At 56.3% G+C, this 23,277-nt stretch overlaps 2 protein-coding genes across 2 annotated transcripts in view; one reads left to right on the forward strand and one right to left on the reverse strand.

Moving 5' to 3' along the window:
* Positions 1 to 13,534, forward strand: part of GSE1 (Gse1 coiled-coil protein) — a 392,532-nt gene extending 378,998 nt beyond the window's left edge. The window contains 9 exon segments of the mRNA XM_040443262.1: positions 723 to 1,017; positions 1,019 to 1,337; positions 2,419 to 2,531; positions 2,805 to 3,075; positions 4,611 to 4,724; positions 5,581 to 5,934; positions 7,437 to 7,718; positions 8,873 to 8,976; positions 9,662 to 13,534. Of these exon segments, the coding sequence (XP_040299196.1) occupies positions 723 to 1,017; positions 1,019 to 1,337; positions 2,419 to 2,531; positions 2,805 to 3,075; positions 4,611 to 4,724; positions 5,581 to 5,934; positions 7,437 to 7,718; positions 8,873 to 8,976; positions 9,662 to 9,796 (1,987 nt within the window). The 3' untranslated portion in view covers positions 9,797 to 13,534.
* A 1,407-nt stretch (positions 13,535 to 14,941) lies between these two features.
* Positions 14,942 to 23,277, reverse strand: part of GINS2 (GINS complex subunit 2) — an 8,760-nt gene continuing 424 nt past the window's right edge. Inside the window, exons 2-5 of the mRNA XM_040443263.1 lie at positions 22,829 to 22,943; positions 19,023 to 19,122; positions 15,687 to 15,813; positions 14,942 to 15,572 (exon numbers count right to left, since the gene is read on the reverse strand). Coding sequence (XP_040299197.1) covers positions 15,447 to 15,572; positions 15,687 to 15,813; positions 19,023 to 19,122; positions 22,829 to 22,943 — 468 coding nt within the window. The 3' untranslated portion in view covers positions 14,942 to 15,446. The remainder of the gene's footprint in view (positions 15,573 to 15,686; positions 15,814 to 19,022; positions 19,123 to 22,828; positions 22,944 to 23,277) is intronic.

The raw sequence follows: 23,277 nt of genomic DNA on the forward strand, positions 1-23,277 counted from the left end.
AGGGCCCTGCTAGGACAGTGGCAGAGCGTCTAGCGGGTGGCAGGTCCCTTCCAGGTCCCACCCCGCCTGAGCGTGAGGGGCGCGATGCCCCGGCCAGTGGCTGGGCTCCCTGAAGCCCCGTTGGGTGTGGCTCCTGCTCTGGGGCCCCGTGGGGTTGCCGCCCTTGCTGCTGGGGAGCCCTGGGGTTGAGCGACAGCACAGACCCTACTAGCTGTGAGGGTCTCCCCCAAAGCCGGCCTCCCCCACCCCACTGGGCTGGGCAGGCACCTGCGAGAGGAGAGTGGCACGTCTGGGGGTGGGTGCCGCTAACAAGACCACGCCCGTGGCGTGGGAACCTTGTCCTTTCCGTGACGGGTCTGCCCATGGCAAACAAAGACGGGGGCCTCTCCTCACAGAGTTTCGGGAAGCGGCGGAACAGAATAAGCTAGGTCACGGGTGGGACACGGGAGAGGAAGCAGGTCTGGCCTGAGAGCGTCTGTCTGCGGTCAGCAAGCAGCGTCTAACTTTGAGCCTCTGCGTCCTCTCAGAAGCAGGTCCCCCCGAACCTGCCTTAGCTGTGTGGAGGGCAAGTGGAACCCACAGGCGGTAGCCTGCCCGGTGGCTTGGAGGGGGCTCTCGGGGGAGTTCCCGTCCGGGCCACCCCGAGCCGCCTCTCGCCCCCGGGTGGGCAGCCTGGCGGTGACCGCTGCCACGACTCACGGCCTGCTCCGCTCGCTCCCCAGGCCGGGACCGAACCGTCAGGAGCCGGGCAGCCGAGACCCCCCGCAGCACTTTGGCGGGCCCCCGCCCCTCATCTCACCCAAGCCCCAGCACCACTCCGTGCCCACGGGCCTCTGGAACCCCGTGTCCCTGATGGACAGCACCCTGGAGACGCGGCGGGCCCCCGAGAGCCACCCCCTGCACAGCCACCCCGCCCCGTTCGAGCCTGGCCGCCAGACGGCCGTCCCCCTGGTGAAGGTTGAGCGGGTCTACTGCGCGGAGAAGGCCGAGGAGGGGCCCCGGAAGCGAGAGGCTGCCCCCCCTGGACAAGTACCAGCCGCCCCCACGGGAGGCGGGAAGCCTGGAGCACCAGGCCTTCGCCCACGGGCCCGCGCCCTTCCTGGCTGAGCTCGAGAAGTCCACGCAGACCCTCCTGGGCCAGCAGCGGGCCCCCCTCTCCCAGCCGGCGCCCTTCGGGGAGCTCCCCGGGCCCCTGAAGCCGGGCTCGCCCTACCGGCCCGCGGCCCCCCGGGGCCCCGACCCCGCCTACATCTACGACGAGTTCCTGCAGCAGCGCCGGAAGCTGGTCAGCAAGCTGGACCTGGAGGAGCGCAGGCGGCGAGAAGCCCAGGAGAAAGGTGGGGTGTCCCTGGGGGCCCTGACCTCCCGGGACCGGGGGCCCCCGCCACCCCACACCCCCGTTCCCGCTTCCCGCTGCTCGCGAGACAGACCGGGGGCCCTGCTGGCGCTGTTATGGCGCAGACTGTCCCGAAAAAGCCAAATGGGAGACGGTTCCACAGACACGCGTTTCATAAGTGAGGAACCGAGGCTGACGAGACGGTTTTAAATATTAATCGTCCGGCATAACAGGGGAGGAGGCTGTCGGCAGAGCAGGCCTGGGCCCGGCGGGGGCTCCTCACGGGGGTGGGGGGGGGCGGGAGCCCTCGGCCCCCCCACCTCAGGTCCCCCGGGCAGGGTCCACCCTGCGGGCCCGGGGGGAGAGCGGCGGTTCCTCCCCCCCCCCCCCCCGCCACACCTGCACACCCTGTCTGCCCAGGAGGCGTCGGGGGCTGCTCCAGAACAATGTCTTTTCTCCTGCTGGAAACGACCAGTCCTGTTGAAGTCAGCCTCTTAGCCAGAAGCTGGGGCCAAGGCCAAGTTTTCCCGGCTTGTTGGGCTAGGCTAGGCTCAGGGCCCAAGAAGTATTTCCCTCCGCCACTTGCCTTGTGAGGGAGGACGAGGGGGTGCCCCGGGGTGCAGGGGTGCTGCTCTCCGCATGTGTGTGCCCTGAGCCTTCGGTGGGGACTTAAGTGTGCCTGTTCCCTCCTGAGTAGTGGACCCAGTGGGCAGGAGGGACTGGATGTGCACGAGTGGCCTTGGGTTGCCGAGGACACAGCCCCAGGCCTGTGTGATAAATGTTCCTGCAGAGGGATGCGCTCTGGCCGCCTCAGCCTGGTCACTTGGGATCCGAGGGAAGCCTGACGCCTGCATTTCCCACTGCCCCCCTCCCTCCTCCCACCTCGAAGTCCTAGGACTATGGGTTAATGCGCGTTTACAGCTGGGGTAAAAGGAGTCTGGGTCGTGGGGTGCGCAGAGGGGCCGGCAGGGCTTGGGCTGAGGGGGTGCGTCTGCACACACGTCCCAGAGACGCCCCGCGTGTGCGTCCGCCCGAGCCCTGAGGCTCCCGGCCCGGCTGAACGGGGCCGTTCTTGCTGCCAGGGTACTACTACGACCTGGACGACTCGTACGACGAGAGCGATGAGGACGAGGTCAGGGCCCACCTCCGCTGCGTGGCCGAGCAGCCGCCGCTCAAGCTGGACACGTCCTCCGAGGTATCTGGGATCCCCTCCCCACCAGGCCAGGGGCTGGGCTGCGGGCGCCCCCGTCAGTGCCTGCTCCTTGGCCTTGCTCCCACCGTCCCGGTCAGCCCCACACCTGCGGGACCCCTGCGCTCTGACCGCACCCCCCCCCCCCCCCCCCTGGCGAGCCGTCGGCCCCGAGTTCGCCCGCGCGTGGGCTTCAAGGACTGCAGGAGGGCCCCTGGGACGGTGGAAGCAGGCCACGGCCGGGGCTTTCAGACTCCTTTGTTTTCTTTCCCGATCTAGAAGCTAGAGTTTTTGCAACTTTTTGGCTTGACCACCCAACAGCAGAAGGAGGAATTGTTGACCCAGAAGCGGAGGAAGCGGCGGCGGATGCTGAGAGAGAGAAGCCCGTCGCCCCCGACGGTTCAGAACAAGCGGCAGACGCCTTCGCCGAGACTCGCACTGTCCACGCGCTACAGCCCCGACGACATGAACAACAGCCCCAACTTCGAGGAGAAGAAGAAGTTCCTAACGATCTTCAACCTGACTCACGTCAGTGCCGAGAAGAGGAAAGGTAGGACCGGGCGTGGGGCTCGCGGGCGGCCACGAGACTGCGGAGAGGCAGGGGCTGTGGGCCCCCGGGGGATGTCCCGCACCTCGCTCTTGGTGGAATCTGAGAACACGGGGGCCCCGGGCTCTCTCGGTCCCCTCCGGCGCCAGGGAGGCAGCCGCTCGGCTCTCACGCGCCTGCCCCAGGGTCTGTCCGCATCTAACTTCTCTCCATCCCAGACGCAGATTGCCCTGGTCAAAGCGCGTTTGCTCTTGTCGCGTCCCGGGTGTAACGGAAGGCTTGGGGGTGCGGGTGGGGAGGGGGTTCTGTATGTAAAAGTCGCTGCGAGCTGGACTTGCAGTCAAGCCACTCTTGTCACTTGTCAGATCTCCTGGCACCTGGGACGGCAGGCGGGGCAACCCCCCAGCCCCAGGTGCAGGGGGAGGTGCGCCTGCCTGCGCAGGGGGCGTTTCTGCTTGGCGGGTGCCCACGGGAGGCTTCTTGTTCCGGCCACAGTGGGCTCGGGGCTGTCTGTGCTGCCCGGCAGAAGCAGCACACGCTGCCTTCGGACAGCCTGCCCTGGAAGACGCTTCCAGATCCTTCCGGCCGCCCATCCGTGTGGGGGCCGACTCTTTGGGCCAGAACGTAGTGCAGAAGAGGGGTGGGGTCTGAACACCTTCTGGTATCCCTTTCCTCGGTCTGCCCGACACGCTCGCTTACTTAGCTCCAGGATGTGGGTTCAGCTGAGAACCCGGCCTGTCTGGGGAGCTCGTGTGCATGCTTCCAAGCCCTCCTCGCTGACCCCAGGTGGTCACTTCTCTCTGGAAAGGAGTCGGAAGGAAAGCGGACCTGCTTCCCGGTGCATGTAGTTGGCGTGCGGCGATTTCCTTTTCCTTCTTAACCAGTAAACTGGGGGTCTTGCTTTCTCTTCAAGAGACAGTGACATGGTGGGCACCAGGACCAGTCCCTGGGAACAGCCACAGTTCTGTTTGTAAAAGAGCATCTTTTTGCCTGACCTGAGTCCTAGAGGGAGCCACCGGTGATGCAGCCACTTCATCAGGGACAAATGCCCCTGCAACAAGAGCTCACAGTAGCAGACATCACAGGCTCTGGTTCCGTCTCAGTAGATGGCAAGCAAGCGTCCTGGGCCGCGGAGAACGCGCCCCGAAGCAGCCTGTACTTCCGGGGTGCTGGGTGGATCTTCAGGGTGGTTCTTCTGTGTTGGGAATTTTTTTTTTTTTTTTTTTTTTTTGTCTTTGAAGTAAGAACACATCCTCGGAAGTCCTCTCAGAAGGTCATAGGAACCCGTTATTTTGCTGTTACACACACAGCGATCTTTGGAATGCATCTCTAATGCTCTGCAGAAGCTGAGCGGAATCTGGGCTCACCCTAAACCGAAGGTTTCTTTCCTTAAACACAGCCTGTCCCTTGCTGCTTGCTTTTGCTCCTGGTTTAGAGAACCTGCAGCTGCCGGGCACGGCCTGGGCTGGACGCCTGCTCCCCTCTCCTCTCGGAGGTGCTACAACCGTGGTGTTAATCTCGGGCTGCTTTTCTCATAGACAAAGAGAAACTTGTTGAAATGCTCCATGCCATGAAGCAGAAGGCACTGTCCATGGTGGTGGCGGACCCGCTCAGGAACTCTCCGAGGGACAGTCCTGCTATCTCCCTGAGCGGTAAGGCCCAGGGCGGGAAGGACAGCCCCTTCCGCCCCCGCCTGGGACTGTCCCACGGGCTGCCCGAGGTCAGAGGCGGCCGCTCAGGATCTCTTCTTCATCACGAATCTTTTCCTCCTGGAAAGGGTGTCTCTCGGTCTCTCTCGCTCCCTCCCTCTCGCTCGCTCTCTCTCGCACAAGCTTCCTGCACCATCGGGAAGGCTGTTCTCTGGACGGAGCAGGAGAGCGCGAAGTCAGAGCTGGGAGCCCAGGGGGCGGGTCCCAGCTTCCGCAGGGCTGTGTGCAGCGGTTCGGGGCAGGCCACGGCCGTCACCGCCAGGGCCTCGGGAGCCCCAGGCCCCGTGTTTTAGCACCTGCTGCTTCAGCTCTGCTGCGGCCCTGCGTTCGCGCTGCTCTTTAGCTTCTCTGTCTTGCTTGTTCTGCCCTCAGGCCTCTCCGACACCTGCTTTCACACCTCCTCCTCTCTCTCTCTCTCTCTCTCTCTCTCTCTCTCTCTCTCATGCTACGCTGCCGAGTGGAGCAGGAAATCTTTTTGGTCCGGCCCTGCTCTCAAATCCTAACGTGGTCTTTCTTGTCGGGTTGGGCCTCGTGACTTCTACCTCTTGGTAGCCACTTGCTTCTTCCTTCAGATTCTCTCTCTTCCCAGATGCCTTCCTGGGGCGCCTCTCAAGGACGGACTTGCCGCTGAACGCAGCCCCACCTTCCAACCGCGCGCGCTCACGAGGACGTTTCATTACATGGTCCCCCGGGTCTCTGTCCTTTGTGCTAGGTCTTTCTTAAACGTAAGCTCTGGAGGTCAGGGTCGGCCCATTGGCTTGGCGCTCTTAACATCTCCCTCGCTTTCTGTCTCTAAAAGAACCAGCCACGCAGCCAACCTCTCTGGATGCGGAGAAGCCTGTGGGTGTCGCTGCTTCCCTGGCTGACGTCCCAAAGGCCACGGAGCCTGGGAGACTGGAGCAGCTGCGGCCCCAGGAGCCCGCTCCTGCCGGCGGCGAGAAGGCCAGGCTGAGCGAGGCCCCCGGGGGCAAGAAGGGCGTGAGCATGCTCCATTACATCCGGGGCCCTGCGCCCAAGGACATTCCCGTGCCGCTGTCCCACAGCATCAACGGGAAGAGCAAGCCGTGGGAGCCCTTCATGGCGGAGGAGTTTGCACATCAGTTCCACGAGTCTGTGCTGCAGTCCACCCAGAAGGCCCTGCAGAAGCACAAAGGTAACGAGGCGGCCCGGCCCAGCCCTGCTCCCGCGTCACTGCGGCAGCTGGGGCTCGCCCCTTAAGCTCGGCGTGCACGGGGCCCCTGCGGTGGGGCCGAGAATTCTCTGGTGCCGGCAGGAGCCCGGGTGATGCTGGTGCCCCCGGTCTACCAACCGCCCTCCAGGAAAAGTTAGCAAGTGACGCCGTCTGAGTTGAGTTAGAGGCACTTCCTTTCAATTAGGCCAGGTGAGGGGCCTCCCCCGCACGGATAGGATCCGGTCCTTCTGTAGCTCGGTGACTTTGCGCCATTGCCACACAGACTCGCCTGGGAATCTCCCCGCCCTTTGATGACTAGACCCAGAAGGTGTTTGCTCCAGCGACCCCAGAGAGCGTTTTGTAACACCTGAGCCCCCCCCCCCCCCCACTGCCCTCAGACGATTTGGTGGGAGAACAGGGGTCCCGACAGCTGGTTCTCACGGAGTCAGAGGTTGAAACTGATTAGGAAAGAATCCCCGGGGATTAAAGGACTACGGACTTTAAGAGAAACTTGCGTGTCCCCTAACAGCCCGAAAAAATAACTGGGTTATTAGGCCCAAGCATGTCTGTCCCTGCCAGCCCTGGGAGCTGGATAGAGGACGTGTCTGTGGACTCCGGTCGGGTGCCGGGTCGGCGCCAGCCGAGTTACCGCTGGCATCGGCGATGCCAGGATACCCAAAGGCAAAGGATGGCCGTTTTCGCAGTGAGAATCAGGAGTGCTTCACTCGATGCGTGTCATGAATTTGCTGCAAAGAATTCTCCTTTGCAAGGAGAGCGTGTTTGGACGAGCTGGCTCGGGGAAAGGCCCCGTGCCCTTCCCAGACACACCTCACAGAGGCTTTCCTGGGGCCCTAGGACCCACGTTTCCTGCCTTGTTTTACACCGGCCCTTTTCTTGACGTGTAACGTGCAGCCGTTTCCTCAGGAGTTTGTTTTTTAAGTTTGTTTATTTTGAGAGCAGAGCAGGGCACGTGCTTTGAGCGGGTGAGGGGCAGAGAGAGAGTCCTGAGCAGCGCAGAGCCCAGTGTGAGGCCTGGTCTCACAGACGGCGAGCCAAAGTCAAGTCACTTACCCGACCGAGCCACCCAGGTGCCCCATTTCCTCAGACAAGTCCACCGAGCGCGTCCCAGAGGCCCGCAGAGGCTGCTGTCTACACTGGAGGCGGTGTGCCCGCGTTAGAACACGCCCCGCCGGGCCGTGGTTCGAGGCAGCGCACGCCTCCTGTAAACGGGTCCCAATAGCAGCTGACGCCGGATGTGACTGGGGGGGACTGCGGGACCCCAGGGCGGGCTGCACACCTACGTCAGGCCCCATTTCCTGGCACAGGACACTGACACTTGGGGCTTGGCGTGGCAGAGCTCACACCCTCGTTGGGACTCAGTGCAGGGCCGTCGCGGTCTCTGTGGCTCTGCGACCTTGCCGTGGAGCGCCATCTTTGATCTCTGAAGGACGAGGGCCTGTGACCTGCCCGTTCTCCCCCCGCAGGGAACGTGGCCGTGCTGTCTGCGGAGCAGAACCACAAAATGGACACGTCCATCCACTACAACATTCCCGAGCTGCAGTCGTCCAGCCGGCTCCCTGTGCCCCCGCACAACGGGCAGCAGGAGGCCCCCACCGGGAGGAAGGGCCCCCTCACGCAGGAAATGGACCAGGCCTCGGAGGACGACGACGAAGACGGGGAGGGGGAGGAGGACGACGACGAGCCCCCCAGGCGCAAGTGGCAAGGGATTGAGGCCATTTTTGAAGCTTATCAGGAACACCTAGAAGGTATGGGAGTGGGCGCAGGGCCGCGGGGAGGTGACAGCACGCTTACTGGACCGCCCCGTCCCTGTGGGACCTCACTGCTAGCCCGGGGGACGGTTTGTGTGTGGTGACCCTGGCGCTCGGGGACCGTCCTCTGCCACTCTGCCTGCTTCAAGAACTGTTGTCAGGCTTCTGCAGGCGCCCCAGCTTCCAGACAGGAGGCCCCTGTCACTGGAGAAGTTTAAGTACCACTTGTCCCCACCCAGCGTGACGGCCCACACCTGGGCCGTGCTTTCTGATGATGATATTCCATGAATCTGGCATTAAATTGCATTAAGTAACTTTTGCCGGTTTTTTGCCGTGAGCGGGGCCTTTTTTATTAGACTTAGTTAGGTACCAGGTGCGTTTTTTCAGTTTTTGTTGTCCCTTATTCCTCAGGTAGTCCTAGCTGGTCAGACCTTCTGTGATAGTTTAGTTCTCTCCTTGAGCTCTGGGCTCTTGAACAGAGAGTGGCAGTGACAGAGAGCCGCTTCTCTGGTTTATGAACCTTGGGGACAAAATAGAGGTCCTCATTCCTGCCGAGTTGGCCGCAGAGGACTTGTCAGAGTTCGTGTTTCCGGTGGAGAGGTCAGCTTTCGTGTTTTCTGACATTGCTTGTTCCGGGCTGCATTCGTTAGCGCTTTTAACAACTTCAGTCTGTGTGCTGAGGGGGCAGGAGGCTGCTTTTAGTGCCCCTCCTCGCGCTGTCCCTTCTGTAGGCTGTCCGCTTGCTCTCCCGGGTCCCGCTTCATAGAAAAGCAGGGACTTGTCCTTGACCCTTGCAAGTTTGAAGCCACTCCTGTGAAAAGCAGGCCCAGTATCTTGCGGCAAGGCAGAGATTTTACTGATTAGAATTCTATTTTCGGTTTCGAAGTTTACTCTGGCCGTGTAGCAGCTTATTACAAGCTCTCAGACCTCTCACCGTACCCTTCCTTTTGAAAAACGTGTTTTGCAACCACCACTTTCCCCTTAAGGAGTTCCTAGTAGCCTTTTGGCCACCGGGCTGGGTTTCCCTGTGCCCATCAGAGGGCCGGGAGCAGTGCGGCCCCGAGGAGAGCACCACAAGAAGGGCGACCCCGGCCAGGCCCGTGGCCCCTACACACACACACACAGCAGCTCGACGCGGCTTGTCTTTTCAGAGCAAAATCTGGAGCGGCAGGTGTTGCAGACGCAGTGCAGGCGGCTGGAGGCACAGCATTATAGCCTCAGCCTCACAGCCGAGCAGCTCTCTCACAGCATGGCGGTGAGTGCCACCGGGGAAGAGGGGGCGGGGTGGGGGGGTGCGCAGGTTCCTAAAACACAGCCAGCTTTGTTGAACCTAAGCTTGCGTCTGTCCCCCATACAGACAAGTTTTGAGGGGTGGGAATACTGCTCCTAGGAGGCTAACAGGTGTAGTCTTGGGCGGGGAGTTCAGGAGTCCAAGGGTTCCCCAAGATTGAGCTAAGGAGAATACCCTTTGGGGGAGGTGTTACCCGTATGTCTCCCCCTACGGTCATTGGCTGAGGGGGATGGAAGACGATATTACAGGGGGAGCAAAGCTCTCGCACCCCAGCCCCCTTCCTCCTGCAGCCGATGACGTGAGGAACTCCCCGGCATCCTCCCGGCACGTGGGGACGTGGGGTGCAGCTCTTGGCCGGTCCAGAGCAGCCACAGTTGTGTAGTATCAGCTAATTTTTTAAATCTCAGGGTTGGTCTTGAGCCAGCAACAGACCCTGGTTTTATGAGATGGACCAGATACTGGGAGAACCCAAGGCTTCGGTCACGGTTTGAACTGGTTCTTCCAGAGACCACCGCCCGAATCCTGAGCTGGGAAGGGGAAGTTTCCAGACTAGTGGTTGGCCTTTCCCCCCGCCCCGGTGCATTCATGCATCACACACACTTCCTTACCCTGAGATGAGTGTTTTACCTGAATCAATCTCTCTCTCCAGGAGTTGAGGAGCCAGAAACAGAAGATTGTTTCCGAGAGGGAGCGACTCCAGGCAGAACTGGATCACTTAAGGAAGTGCCTTGTGTTGCCTGCAATGCACTGGCCTAGAGGTTACTTTAAGGGATATCCTAGGTGACGGTTTCCCTTGTGCTAGGCCGAACCTATAGTATAGAAATATTATCTATTTTATTACCTTGAATATTTAATATTTTTCACTGGGAGGTTTGAAGCTTAAAATTTAAAAAAAAGAAAAAAAAAAGAAAAAAAAAGAGAATGTGCCATGCATGAAGCAGAGGACTCCAGGCCCCAGAAGAACGAACCCGCCTTGACTTCAATGCAACGGAATCACCTTTGTCATTCAGCGAGCAACCGACTAGGACGCCCATCGTTCTTTTTGTTTGGTCTTTTCTTTTCTTTTTAAAGGTGGTTTTCTTCTTCCCCCACGCCATTATTTTCTAGTCTGAAAGTGAAGGCTCCCTTACCAACACTAAAACTGTATCATTGAGGGCCCCTGGGTGCGAAGAATGGATCAGGCCGACTGTGTTGGGTTTCTGGTGTGGCCACACGGCTCCCCGCCTCCTCGAGCCCCCCCGTCCCCTTCCGCCCCGGCGCGGGGTCGGCCTCGCTCCTCCCCCGGACGGAGACCGGCTTCGGCAGAAGGAAGGCGGGGTGCATTTTCCTGGTAAAGGGCTTATTTGTTTGTTACTTTTCTGCAAAATTTTCTCCGAAGCAACAGGTCCTAGGAGCCCACAAAGCACCAATACCGAAGCCTCACCCACAGGCTTTTCCCCGGAAAAGCTCTTATCTAAAGTGCATCACCCAACTGAAGGTACCTTTTTACTACTCAGTGGGGGAAAATGTACAGAGCTCTATGTATACATACGTTCACACCCACGAAATTGTTACTGCGGTGGGTTGTGTTTTCATACAAACGTAAATTTTGAGAGAAAAGTCAAAGGTGCTTCAGCCTTGTACTGTGTATATATATTAAAAAAAAAAACAAAGTTTTGTATGTTTTTATTACTTTAATTATTGTTATAAAAAGCCTGCCATTTTTAAATATGTGGTTTGGGGGGATTTTTGTTTGTTTGTTTTCCTGTTTGGGGGTTCTGTTTGTTTTTTTGCTTTTGTTTTCCTGGGCAAAAAAACTTGCTTTTAGTGTTTGTACTGCTGCTGGTCAGGACATTAAACTATTGAAGTGTTTTTAACGATTAAAGAAGAAGAAAAGTAAAAAAGAGCTTACCACTGGCGCCTATGCGATCACTTCATTTTTGAGTCGCACCAGAAAGTGACGTAGAAAGCCATGTGTTGTTCCTTCTTCCCTCCTCCTGTCCCCTCCCCCTGGCTCTGGGGCGCAGACAGAACCAGTTGCTACTGCGGAGGGGCTCGGCCCCCGGCGGGCAGAGGCCGCCCGGTGCGCCCGCGGCTCTGCCCAAAGAACCTGTCAGGAAGGGAGCGAGTTCTGTGATAGGATTCTAAGGTGTCTTACAGCAGTCTGAGAACAGGTGCAAAGTAGAAACTTTAGAAGCTTTATTTAGATGCAAAGCTTTGTAAAAGCCTAACAGTAGGTAAACCATGTCTGAGCTGAACTTCCCCTCCTTTTGAACTTACTGTCCTGAGCACAGGAGCGGCTAGAAACTGGGGAAGGCATCTCTCTCCGCGCAAAGCAGTGTTTCCTTCTCGGCCCCATTCCAGCTCCTCCAGGCGGGGGGGGGGGGGGGTCTCCTCTCGCCCGAACGGGCCCCAGAAGACCCGAGGCCCAAGCAGCCAGGGGCGGGTCCGTCGGGGGGGGGGGGGGGGCGGAGGCGAGAACCTTGATGGCCGCCGTCCCTTTCACCCTGGGTCAGGGACAGGCTGGCCGACCTTCAGGAAGGCTACTCACTGCGCTCGGTGGCCGCGCCCTCGGCACCAGACCTTAGCTGTGCAGAACAGCTTGCTGGCAGATGGCATTGTGTTGCTTTATCTGTTCCCACACAGTTTGCTTTGTATGTCTGCCAAGAATCTTCTAGTTATTAGCAAACTCAGACAAAAAGTGCCGCCAGTATTATCAGCAGTCAACAAGCGCCTTCCTCTCCACAAAAACGACTCGAGAACGCAGGCCTGTGCTGCGTGCCTCCCCTCCCCTGCAAAGACACTGGGAGACCAACTCGTTCCACAGGCGGGGACAGGTGTCGAGAGGGGGCTCTGCTGCGAGCAGTCAGGGGAACAGTCAGGGGACGGGGACGAGGTGACCGAATTTCTCCCGAGTCGGCTGGCTCGTTCCGGTCTGAAAGAACAAGCTCAAGGGCTCCGCCTCAGCACCCCGCTCCCCGCCCTCCCCCGGCCCTGGAAAAGGGCTGGACGCCCCTGCTAAGCAGCTTGGGGAGGGCTTGAGGAAACAGCCCCGCCCCGCCCCTCACCATCCGAGGGGAGCCCCCTGTTGGGGCGCTGTTACAGGTCGAGGGCCACGCCCATAGGGGGGCGATCACCACCCAGGGGTGGAAGCCATGGGTGCAGCTAGAAGGGCTCCGCTCCCTGCCGCTGGAGACTAACCGCCTCCCCTGCCTTCCAGCCTCGGTCCCTCCTCCTCCCCGCACTCCCACCTCTCAGTAGAAAGACAATCAGAATACAGACCAGTAAGGCAGCACGAAGAAACTAAGGAAGGGAAGAAAGCAGAGGTGCACCACGAGGACCTGGCTTTCCCGTCCGGTGGCTAGTTTTCGTTTTCAGAGGGTTTGGAAACAACAGCACCACCTCTCTTCAGTTTGGGCTTAAAAATGGACAAATGCGTGATCCTTGTCCGCTATTTCACGTTGAGTTTAAAAGACAGAGTTGAGAAGTACGCCAGATCTGCTCTAGAACTCATTACGTAACTCGGGTCAGTATTTTCGTGGAGACCCCCGTCTTTCACGACCTTGTGTCTTCCTGCCGCCCCTGCGAGGCTTGGCTGCCGTCCGTCCTCAAGGGGACTGCACTCCGCTTGTGAGGGTCCTCTTCCAAAGTGGGGTCCTGGGGTTCTGCATTTAATCCCATCATTAGAAATGAACCGGGAGCTTTCCCCCGAACTTGGCGCTTACGACCTGATCCTTTGACAATGTGGTTTCCTCTAATTAGAGCCAAAGGGACATAAAATCATGACCTCCGTCCATGATCTCAGATAAGTGACCAAGATAGGACTTAACAGGATTTTTTTTTTTTTCTACAGAACATAGGCTAAACACTTCATTGGCGTTCACATTCTAATAGATTACATCCTTAAGGAAATTCCAACAATACTTAGAGGAGCCCGCACTCTCGGCAGCGGAGGATCCTAGTACAAGAAGGTCTGTACCTGGAATGGGTTTTCCTCCAGTAGCTCGATAAGGCTGCCAAATCTCAAAAATCAGGCGCCCCCTTTCCCCTCTGAGCGGTCTTCAAAGTAGAAAGTTCCAGGGACCCACCACAAGATGGAGATGGTCGGCACAAGCCAATTCTGTGACTCATAGCTGTGTATTAGCCACTTAGCAGCGGAAATATCCCGCACCCCACGGAAACCAGTACCTGACTTCTCCCGTCTTACAGTAACCAGTCCCAACTTTTTGATCCAGCACTTAACTTAGACTCCTTCATTCTGCCTTGACCTGAGGAAGGCCACGCTGACTGGTTGTGTTACTTTGTATGTGCCCTGTGCTCACTTGCTAGAACAGTAAAACCAGTACATGGGAGGGAGGAGGGATGCCTCGGTCACTCTGGGGGCAGTTTAGATGCTGTGAAATTAAACCTGTTCTAAGTGTACTTGTTTGAATTAATTGTATTGTAATATTATTTGTTGAATGTAGTAATTAGGTATTTATGAATATATTGCTGTAATTTCTGACAACATCCAAAAAAATAAAATCTTCCTAAATCATGTTAAGAGGCAAATCTTTTGTACGTCCTAATAGGGCCAAAAAACAAACAAACCAACCAACCCAGCAGCCCCGCCGTCTAGCTTTAGAGGTAAAATGTGAAGACAGGTTTTAAAAGAAAGGTATCAAGGGGTGAGGTCTGAGCGCCACAGGACTCCTGGTTCTCCCCAGTACCGTGCGGTTTCATTCCACAAGAGTCCCCAGATGAAAAGGCAAGTCCTGTCCTCCGAAAGCAACCCTCTGAACTGTCCCCTTAAATGACAGAGAGCAGTCTTCTCCGTGTCTGGCCCTTCAGTGCTCAGATAACAACCATTGGTTGGTTGTTGGAGGACAGCTGGGGAGCGATCTGGAACGGAGAAACAGTGCTTGAGTCACGTCAGGCGAGTTTGGGCTTTGAACACTAAAGGGCAAACACCAGAAACACTTCTTTCTGCTCAGCTGATCACGCGTGTAAAAGTGATCACTCCGAAAAGCCCGAGGGAGAGCAGGCTCCTGACCGTGCTACTATCAAAAGCCAGCTGGGTACAGAACCTTCTATCCCTTGTATGCCTCCAAAGCATCATTTCTCCCCTCAAGGTAAGGGAATTTCTAGAGCGATTCTAAACCGCAATTGAAATGTATTTCTCCTCGGAAAAGAAAGGATCCTTCCTTGAGACACTGCCTCCAGCAAAGTCTCTCCTCTCCATCAAGGGCAGCAGCACAGGCCCTCCCAGAACAATGCCTTGAGCCTCGTCACGTGCCCCAGAGCACACAATCCATTTTTCCCACGCTTTCCTTTAAGTTCTTAGTTCATGAATCTCCTTGTGAAAAGTCTACAGGGTCACCACTGCAGAACCTTTACTCCTTCCTTTGTCCCATCTCCAGCTTACTTATGGCCGCCTTTCCCAGGCCCCGGACTTTCTTCATTCTGTTCTCCTAAGGCCTTCTCATACGGGCCGTGTCTTGCAAATCTATGTTTGGGTTCATCTGTTCTTTGTATAATCAATCCAAGGAATCCTAAAGCATGCCAAGGCCACATGTCCTGCCACCTCCAGAATGGCTTCTGAATCCAAAGATGACCTCTGGTGTGGTCTTGTACGTTTTTTTTAACTTTGAGAGCTTACGTGCATGCACGCACACACACATGGCAAGCGGCAGAGAGAATCCCGAGCAGGCCCCATGCTGTTAGCGTGGAGTGCCACGCAGGGCTCAGACCCACAAACCAGGAGATCATGTCCTGAGTCCGACGCTTAAGGTACTGAACCACCCAGGCGCCCCGCTGGCTTTCCTCCTGATAAGCAGCCCTGCACCTTAACCAGAAGTACCCAAGAGAATAGTCTGAAGATTACCCCTGACCTCCATTTGACCGGTCAGGCCACTTCAGCCATGGGACTTGCTCCCTTGGTAGTAATGCAGAAGAAAACCCCAGTTAAGAATTGGGCGGATTCTGTCTTTATTGGGCTCAGATGGTGAACTGTGTCCTTCTCTGTGAGCAAACTCAAGGAGAGGCTAAGTTTAGCCCAAGAGATCAGCGTTGGTCAAGAAAGGAAAGTCCTAGGCCACATCGCCACTCCTACTGTATCACTCTCTAAAACACAAAACATCACCGAATGCTCACCCACACGACAACCACCGGGAGGCCGGAGGCTGTGCTAGGAAAGATCACATGTTTCGCCAAAGCCGCTTTCTTCCCCCCATAAAAGAACAGCTGGCTCCCAGAGACAGATGTGCAATTCAAGTGTCTCGATGACTGAGCACGAACCTGTTGCTCTCCACCAATGTCACGAACCCATTCCTTGTTTGGGTACACAGTTTCTCAGGCGTTTAAAAACGGTTCTGGAACACTCCAGAAATCAGAGTGCCCCTACCACGTCTTGGGCACGCACACATACCACCTGGCACGCCTCCGGCCGGCCTTTCTTTACAAATTCGGGTCTTCCTCTAGAAGTCTTGCGACTGGACGCTCTCCGAAGGTTGCAGGTTTGTACGGAGTTTGTACATGTGATTGAGCGCTTGTGTGAGGAAAGCCCCGCTGGTGTTGATTTCCATCAAGGTCAGGTTATCCAGCTAAAACGCAAGAGAAAACCGACTGGGTTGGTTGAGGAGTGTTTGATTTGAGAAAATGTAAAATCCACTGAGAGGGGGCGTCCCTCCGCCCCGCCCCGCCCCCACCGCGCCCACCTTGGCATGGGCCTCCTGCTGCCGCACAAAGCTGTCCGCAGACACCCGCAGTTTGGCGATGCGAGTATCCCACACATCCTTGATCAGGGTCCGGATCTCATCCGCTTTCGGGATGTTGTCTGAAGCACTGAGGGAAGGAAATGTGAAAAAAATCACGTAAGGAAGCACTTGGTAGACTACAGACGGCAACATCTGGGGAGAAGCGGCCTTTACTTTTTAAGCAGGCTCCACACCCAAATGGGGAGCTCAAACTCACCACCCGCCCCGCCCACTGAACCAGCCAGGGGCCCTTCCAGGTAGAAGCGGCTGTTTAAAAACTGCTGCTTGGGCTCAGGGAAACACGAACCGTTATAAACACAAAATGCGTTTCCCTTTGTTTTCAGTTTGAAGAGGTAGAGATTTCTGGCAGGTAAGCTGGGTGCCAAGAAAATTCAGCCACGATCCATCCGCACAAAGTTACTTGTGCTCATGTCAGCTGCCCCGCGGCAGGCCGCAGCGCAAGACCTTCGGAGAGTAAGTAAGTAAGTAAGTAAGAGGAAGTCGGACATCCTCTGTCTCAGGGTAACGGAGTGTTCTGTGCCGTAGAATTTCCACCTTGAATGAAGTTGCTTCACGGGCTGGCTCAAAGGTCATGACTTCCATGCTCACGCCTCCTCGTTTATCCAAGGGCTTACAACCCACCAGGGGAAGACAAAAGCTCTGTGCCGGGCACTGGGCGCGCACCACAAAGCAGTTCCGGCCTCCCCAAAGCTCTGAAGGCTAGGGACGGTCCCAGTCCACAGAGAACACAAGTTCGCTTACAGAAACCGGAGAAGAAACTGCGCATTAGCGTAAACCCGGCAAACCTACATCCAGTGAATTCTGGGTAAAAGTTTGGAGTCAGCAAGGGTCAGCGTGACAGCCGTCCCGTTGGGAGCTAGATTTTCAACTAACCTTTGAAGGAGAAGACAAAAGCAGAGGCCAACACCATCCGCCACCAGGCATGCTGGGAAAGCTGAAAGTAGCTTGTGATCAGCAGTGGAGAATCAGCGGTATAGAATCTACACGGTGGATTGGATTGAAGACCCAAACATTTGGATCTGACGCCCTGAATAGCAGGTTAAGGAACAAAGGACCCCAGCTACTTTGTTAACTGAACCGCAGAACAAAGGTAAAATTAGGGCCCCTGGCCGAATGAGTTACAAAGAATTCTCAAACAAGAGTTTCGATAGGAACCGCATACATAAGACACTGAACTTCAGAAGCTAAACATGTTGGGGCGCTGGGGTGGCTCAGTCGGTTGAGCATCCGACTCTTGATTTTGGCTCAGGGTCACGATCTCGTGCTGCGTGCGATCGAGCACGGCGCCTGCTTGGAATCCTCTCTCCCCCTCTCTCTGGCCCTCCCCTGCTCGTGCTTGCTCAAAAAATAAAAAAAAAAAAGAAACAAAAAAACAAAACAAAAACTAAAGATGAGCAGGCCCCTCACCTCGGTGTCCGTATTTTCCCTTCCAAGTCACCTTCTCTGCTGCCCCATGAGGCTCTCAGATCTGCTGGACACCCTCCCTGGTCCTCTGCAGCCCCAGAGTAACAGCCCGGGCTCCCCTACCCTTCACACCTGCCCCAACAGCTCTGCTTCCCCAAACAGAACAGGTCCCTGCCTCCTACCTACAGCGTCCTCTCCTCTCGTCAACTGTCCCTCGTTTTTCAAGCCAAGGATCCCTTCTCTGGCACCAGCAGGCGGCTGCATCCCGACATAATGGGAACAGCACTCCTCAGGCTGCCGGTCAACAGGCTCACACCGCTCGCCCACTGACTGGGCGTGTGAGCAGGGGACAGGCAGAGAGGAGAGCGAGACAAAGAATGCCACACCCCAACGTGGGGCTCGAACTCACCAACTGTGAGATTATGACCTGATCCAAAATCAAGATGTGGACGCTTAGCTGACTGAGCCACCCAGGCGCCCCACGCTTTTGTTATTTATTTAATTTTTTGTTTTCAGAGAGCAAGCACGCATGGGGGGGGGGGGGACGGTGGAGGAGGGGGAGAGAGAGAGAAACTTAGGCCCCATGCTCAGCACAGGGCCCAACAGGGCCCAACTGAGCCACCCAGGTTCCCCCCATTTTGCAGATCACATTCTAGTATCTCCCAAGTAAAACTCATCCACGCTTGCCCGCCCCCCTCTACTGACGTCATTCGTTCATTCAACAAACGTGTGCACCAGGCACCGTACTAGTGCAAATTAGTCCCTACCCATTCCCACTAGCACTGGGGTGGGGGTGGCAGGGCACAGCCACACGAGTGACTACGAGACCACAGCTGACAAACGCCACGGGGCTACAGAGCTGCCGAGAGGACAGGCACACAGAACCTGTGAGAGAGCCCCCGTCGGGCTAAACCAAAGGAGGGAGCAGAGAATAGAGGGACCTACCGGACACAGGGAACACAGTACGGAAGCCCCGAGGACCCTGGTACATGTACAGAAGTGAGAGGCCGACGTGGGAATCAGAGGGAAGAAGGTGTAAGAGACGTGAGAGAAGGCAGGAGGAGCCCAGGCTAGGCGGCGCTTTGCAAGCCGTAATCAGGACATCAGCCCAAACCCCGGACAGGCTCCAAGGAACAGGGGAGTCACAAGCCGCTCCGTCTTTAAAAGACTACTCTGGGGCGCCTGGGGGGGCTCAGTCGGCGAAGCGTCCGACTCTTGATGTCAGCTCAGGTCACGATCTCCTAGCTGTGAGATCAAGCCCCATGTCAGGTTCCTTGCCCGGCGTGGAGCCTCCTTAAGATTCTGTCCCTGCCTCTGCCCCTCTTCCCAGCTTACTCACCCGCTCGGGGGGGAAAAAAAAAAAAGTTTTCCTCTTGAACAACAAAAAAGCAGCAGCCAACGGGGAGCCAGAACTGGACACAGGGAAACAAGCAGTGACTGCACTAGCGGGCTGTCATTACAGCTAGGGTTCCGAGCGAGCGCGAGCCCTCTGGCCTTTCCTGCGGAGGCCGTGCGAGAACTCCCACGCACAAAGATGGAGGGGTAAAGCTTCCCGCATAGAGCCCAGCTACGGTTAAGAACAAAGGCTGGAGAGGACAATGGAGGCTCACACCTGGGTCCAATGCCAAGTGACAGAGAGCCGAGGGATGGCCTAGGAGAGGGAGGGGTGGGAAGAGGAAAGGGAAAAGAGGGAGCCCAGGCAAGGGTGCGCGCACACACACGCCTCCCGGATTACCGATCTGAGGAACCGGGTGGCCGGGGACGCCGCTGACCCCAGAGGTGAACGTGCGACAGGATAGGAGGGACAGGCCAGGGGAGGAGAATCACGAGTCGTACCCCACAGGTGGGCTCTAAGAAGGGAAACGTACTTACTGATTTAACAGGAGTTTGGTAAGTTCCATGTAGTAAGGGCTTGGCATAGGGGTAAATGTTTCTTCCTTTCGCTCGTGATCCCTAATCTTCTCCAACTTTTCTGAAATTTAGAAGAGTATACGTTTTACCATCACCACACCCAGCGTATTTTTTAAGCCTTCCAAATGAACCAAATGTCTCTATTACCTATTCGATTAACTAAGAAAAAAAAGAAGAAAACACTTTTTGGAATAACACACCAGTCACCAGATGGTTCAGGGTCTATTTCCCCCAATATTTCTCTTATGGAAGGTCGTAAATTTCCTTCACCGTTGCTGTTTTGGCCCGCAGGGCCTATTACTGAAGAAAGGACGTCAGAGTTCTTAGGGAAAGAGCACAGCGTCCTGCCTTTGATGCACAAAGGGACGGGCTGCTGGAGAAACTTCCAGAAGAGAGCAAGACGGCTCTACACCGCGGCCACTGCGGCCGGGGCGGGGGGCGGGGTGAGGACACTGGAGGGCTGAATGCTCGCAGCCGGAGTCACTCGGTGGAGCCCAGTCCCATCTCCTTGTCTCACTGGTCTGAGAAAGTCCTGAACCTGAACCGGCCACTGTTGCTAAAGGACACACACACACACACACACACACACACACACACAACTATGCTGGGGGGTCTCGCTCTCAGTGGTGGCCCCCATTCTCCCCTGGTGCCATACTGCAGCCCAAAGTTCGAGCCTCACACTGGGTGTAAACATTCTCCCGACAGCAAACCATTTTTCCAAGAGTTAAACTTCCTTTCTTCGACCACTCAGGGGGGTGTGTATTCTACCCTTCCACCAACACAGCTCACCAAGACCCCCATGGCCTGTGCTCAGCCAAACCCAATGGTTCCATCTGTCCTCACATGTGACAACGATCAAACCTCCTCAGGGTAGATTTATTATTTGATTTCTGGAACACCATGCTCTGAGTACTCTTGTCTCGCGGATTCTTCCAGGCCTTCCTGACCTCTCTCTCAACACTGGGAGATAGAGCTCAGTCCCCTGACCCCTTCGCCACCCAAACCACATCCCATGTGGCTTCATCCTGCCTCATTTAAATACCATCTAAACACTCCTGATGACCTCCTCATTCATATCCCCACATCTCCCCTTCCCAAGCTCCCTGACCCAAGACTCCTGCTCACATGATTTCTACCTGGATATCCAATAGGCACCTCCAGTGTAACATGGTCAAATCCCGACTCCTGGTCCCCAACCCAGCCCTTAGACTCCTGCAGTCTCCCCCAGCTCAGGGAACAGCACCTCCGTATCCTTCTGTAGTTCAGGCCAGCAACCCTGGCAACCGCTTTTTTTGTTGTTGTTTTTAAGTTTACTTATTTATTTTGAGAGAGAGAGGGAATCCAAGAGGCTCCATACTGGCAGCACAGAGACGGAGGCAGGGCTTGAACTCATGAACCGTGAGACCAAGACCTGAGCCGAAATCAAGAATCTGACGCTTACTTAACCAACGGAGCCACCCTGGCATCCACTCTTAACTCTCCTCTCGGATCCCACAGCCCGTCCTTCAGCAAATCCTGTGGATTCTTCCTTCAAAATACACCTAGGGGCACCTGGGTGGCTCAGTCACTTGAGCGTCCAGCTCTTGATTTGATTTCGGCTCAGATCATGTCACAGTTTGTGGCTTTGGGCCCTGAACAGGGCTCTGCGCTGACAGCGTGGAGCCTGTTTGGGATTCTCTCGCCCCCTCCCCCTCTGCCCCTGCCCTGCTCACACGCTCTCTCTCAAAATAAACAAACTCAAATACACCTAGACTCCAACCACATCTGCCCACCTCCAGCAACTGGGCAAACTACTCTCAGCCTGGGTTACGCCTCACTGCCCTCGCCCCACGCACATCTTCTCTGTACAGCTGACTGATTCTCCTCCAGTATCTAAATCAGTATGAAACACCTCTGTTCAAACTCTGCAACAAATCGAAAAGACTGACATCACCCAACGTTGGCCAGGATGCGGAACAGTGGGAGCTCTCCTACACTTCTGGCGGGATAAGTGACAGCCCAACCACTCTGGAGGGCTGGCTGACAGTTTTTTTACAAAGTTAAGCACAGTCTGCCCTGTGACCTGGCAATCTGCCACTCTCGGTATTTACCCAAGAGAATTAGAAACATAGATCCACAAAAAGACTTGGACAGGAATGTTCATAAGAGCCTCATTAGCAATGGCCCAAAATGGGAAAGGCTCCAAACATCCGCCAACAGAACAATGGGTGACCGAACTGGAGTACTCTACCGTGAATGAAACACTGCTCGGCAACAGAAGAATGACGTAATGGCATGTGCAACAGCCTTAAATAAGAGAAGCCAACACCTACCAGGTGATTCTGTTTAAAGGACACCCAAGAGCAGGTAGGACTCCGCTATGGCCGCGGAATCGGAAGGCGGCCCGCTCCCAGGCCGAGCCTACTGACTAGTGCTGTTTCACTAGTACTCACCCCAGTGTGGCCTCGGCCAGTGAAAAAGCTCGGGTTAACGCCCTCCACACCTTCTCTGGCCCTGACGGGCCTGCGACAAGACAGCCTCTGCCCCCGTCACCTTGGGTCTGGATGGACCCAAACTGCCGGAACAGGAGGTAGCACTAACAGAGCCAGACCTGGCAGCGTTCCCTGCTTTGGCAAGAGCCCCTCAGCAGAAGGAGCTGGGGGTTTCCCTTTGTGGCAGACCCACCAGGGCCGCCAGCCCCCACCTTTAGGACCGGAAGGAGAAGATGCCCACAGTCTTTCCGGAAGTGTACTTGACAGTGGCTGGCTCGGAGGGTCCTTGCTTCTAGGAGGGAGGTGCCCCCGAGTGATTCCCAATTGGCAGGGGATGATCAGAGTCACTCAGAGGCCGTTCATATTCCGTATGGACCCCCCATTCCAAATAAAATGAATGTTCTTTGCTAGAATGAGCCGCTTTTGTCTCAGGTAGGAAAAAGACCGCAAAGGCTCAGGATGAAGCCTGTCTGCATTGTTGTGTCTCATTTTTTTTACTGAGGCATAATTAACGCACCATACAGCTCACCCATTTAAAATGTACAATTCGACAGTTTTTAGTATATTCAGAGTTGGGTGTGATCTTTGGGTCTTTTTTTTCGCTAGCATCACGTGTTCAAGGTTCATTCGGCTGTAGCATAACAGGTACTTCCTTCCTTGATATGGCCAAATAATATTCCCTTGTTTGGGATGATGCATCATTTGCATGCATGCCCTACCATGTAAGAGGACTCTGAGCCACATGCTAGCCTATAGAAGTATTTTCTAAGTAAACCGTATCCCTGATGTGGGGCTGAAACTCACGACCCCAAGATCAAGCGTTGCATACGGAACCAGCCAGGGGCCCCAACAGAGTTATTTTTTAAAAGTCCCAAGAAATGCCCCTTCAACGTCGTACGATAGTTTTAAATGTAAAGCAAGTTGAGGGGCACCTGGGTGGCTCAGTCGGTTGAGCGGCCGACCTCGGCTCGGGTCACGTTCACACGGTTCGTGAGTTCAAGCCCCGCGTCGGGTCTGTGCTGACAGCTGAGTGCGGAGCCTGCTTCAGATTTTGTGCTTCCGTCTCTCTCTGCCCCTCCCCTGCTCATGCCCTGTCTCTCACTCTCTCTCAAAAATAAATTTAAAAAATGTGACAGCGTGACATTGGTTAATAGCCATGCGCGAACTCTGCCAGGTGAGTCTCCAACCACTCATTAACTTCAGCTGATCAGCGGCTGGTGGCCTGCGGGGAAGGGGCCCCCTGCTTCCACCCGAAGGGCGGGGGTCACCCCAGCTCCGCTCCACCCACATGCTTACCCACATCCATCCACTCAGGAGGAATCAGCCGACACTTCTGTCTTTGTTTCAGGTTAATCGCCAACCACAGAGGCACCTCCACCGGTAAGCCGGGGTTGAAAGGCCCCAGGTCCCCCTACCAAAAGAAAATCAAGCCCCCCAGTAAGACAAAACAGGGCAACGAGCGTCACCGGACCCCACTGCTGTCCAACAAGAGAAAGGGCGCCGCGCAAGCCGAAACCCAAAGAAATCTAAAAGCCCAGCTGCGAACACAGACCCAGGGAGGCCGCTCCAAGCGAGGGAGCAGAACTGGGCTCACCTGCGCACACCTGGCCAGCCCACCGGGGCCGGTTTCGGGGAGGACGGGGAACAGCTGAGGGGCCGGGCCCAGCCCGCGGACTTGGTCTCTCCGGGCCCTGACTCACAACGTCGCCCCATCTGTTCGTCCCCTCGGCGTCCCTCGCCCTCCG

Source organism: Herpailurus yagouaroundi, unplaced genomic scaffold (genome assembly GCF_014898765.1).
Source record: "Herpailurus yagouaroundi ecotype Mexico unplaced genomic scaffold, PumYag 190, whole genome shotgun sequence".
NCBI lineage: Eukaryota > Metazoa > Chordata > Mammalia > Carnivora > Felidae > Herpailurus > Herpailurus yagouaroundi.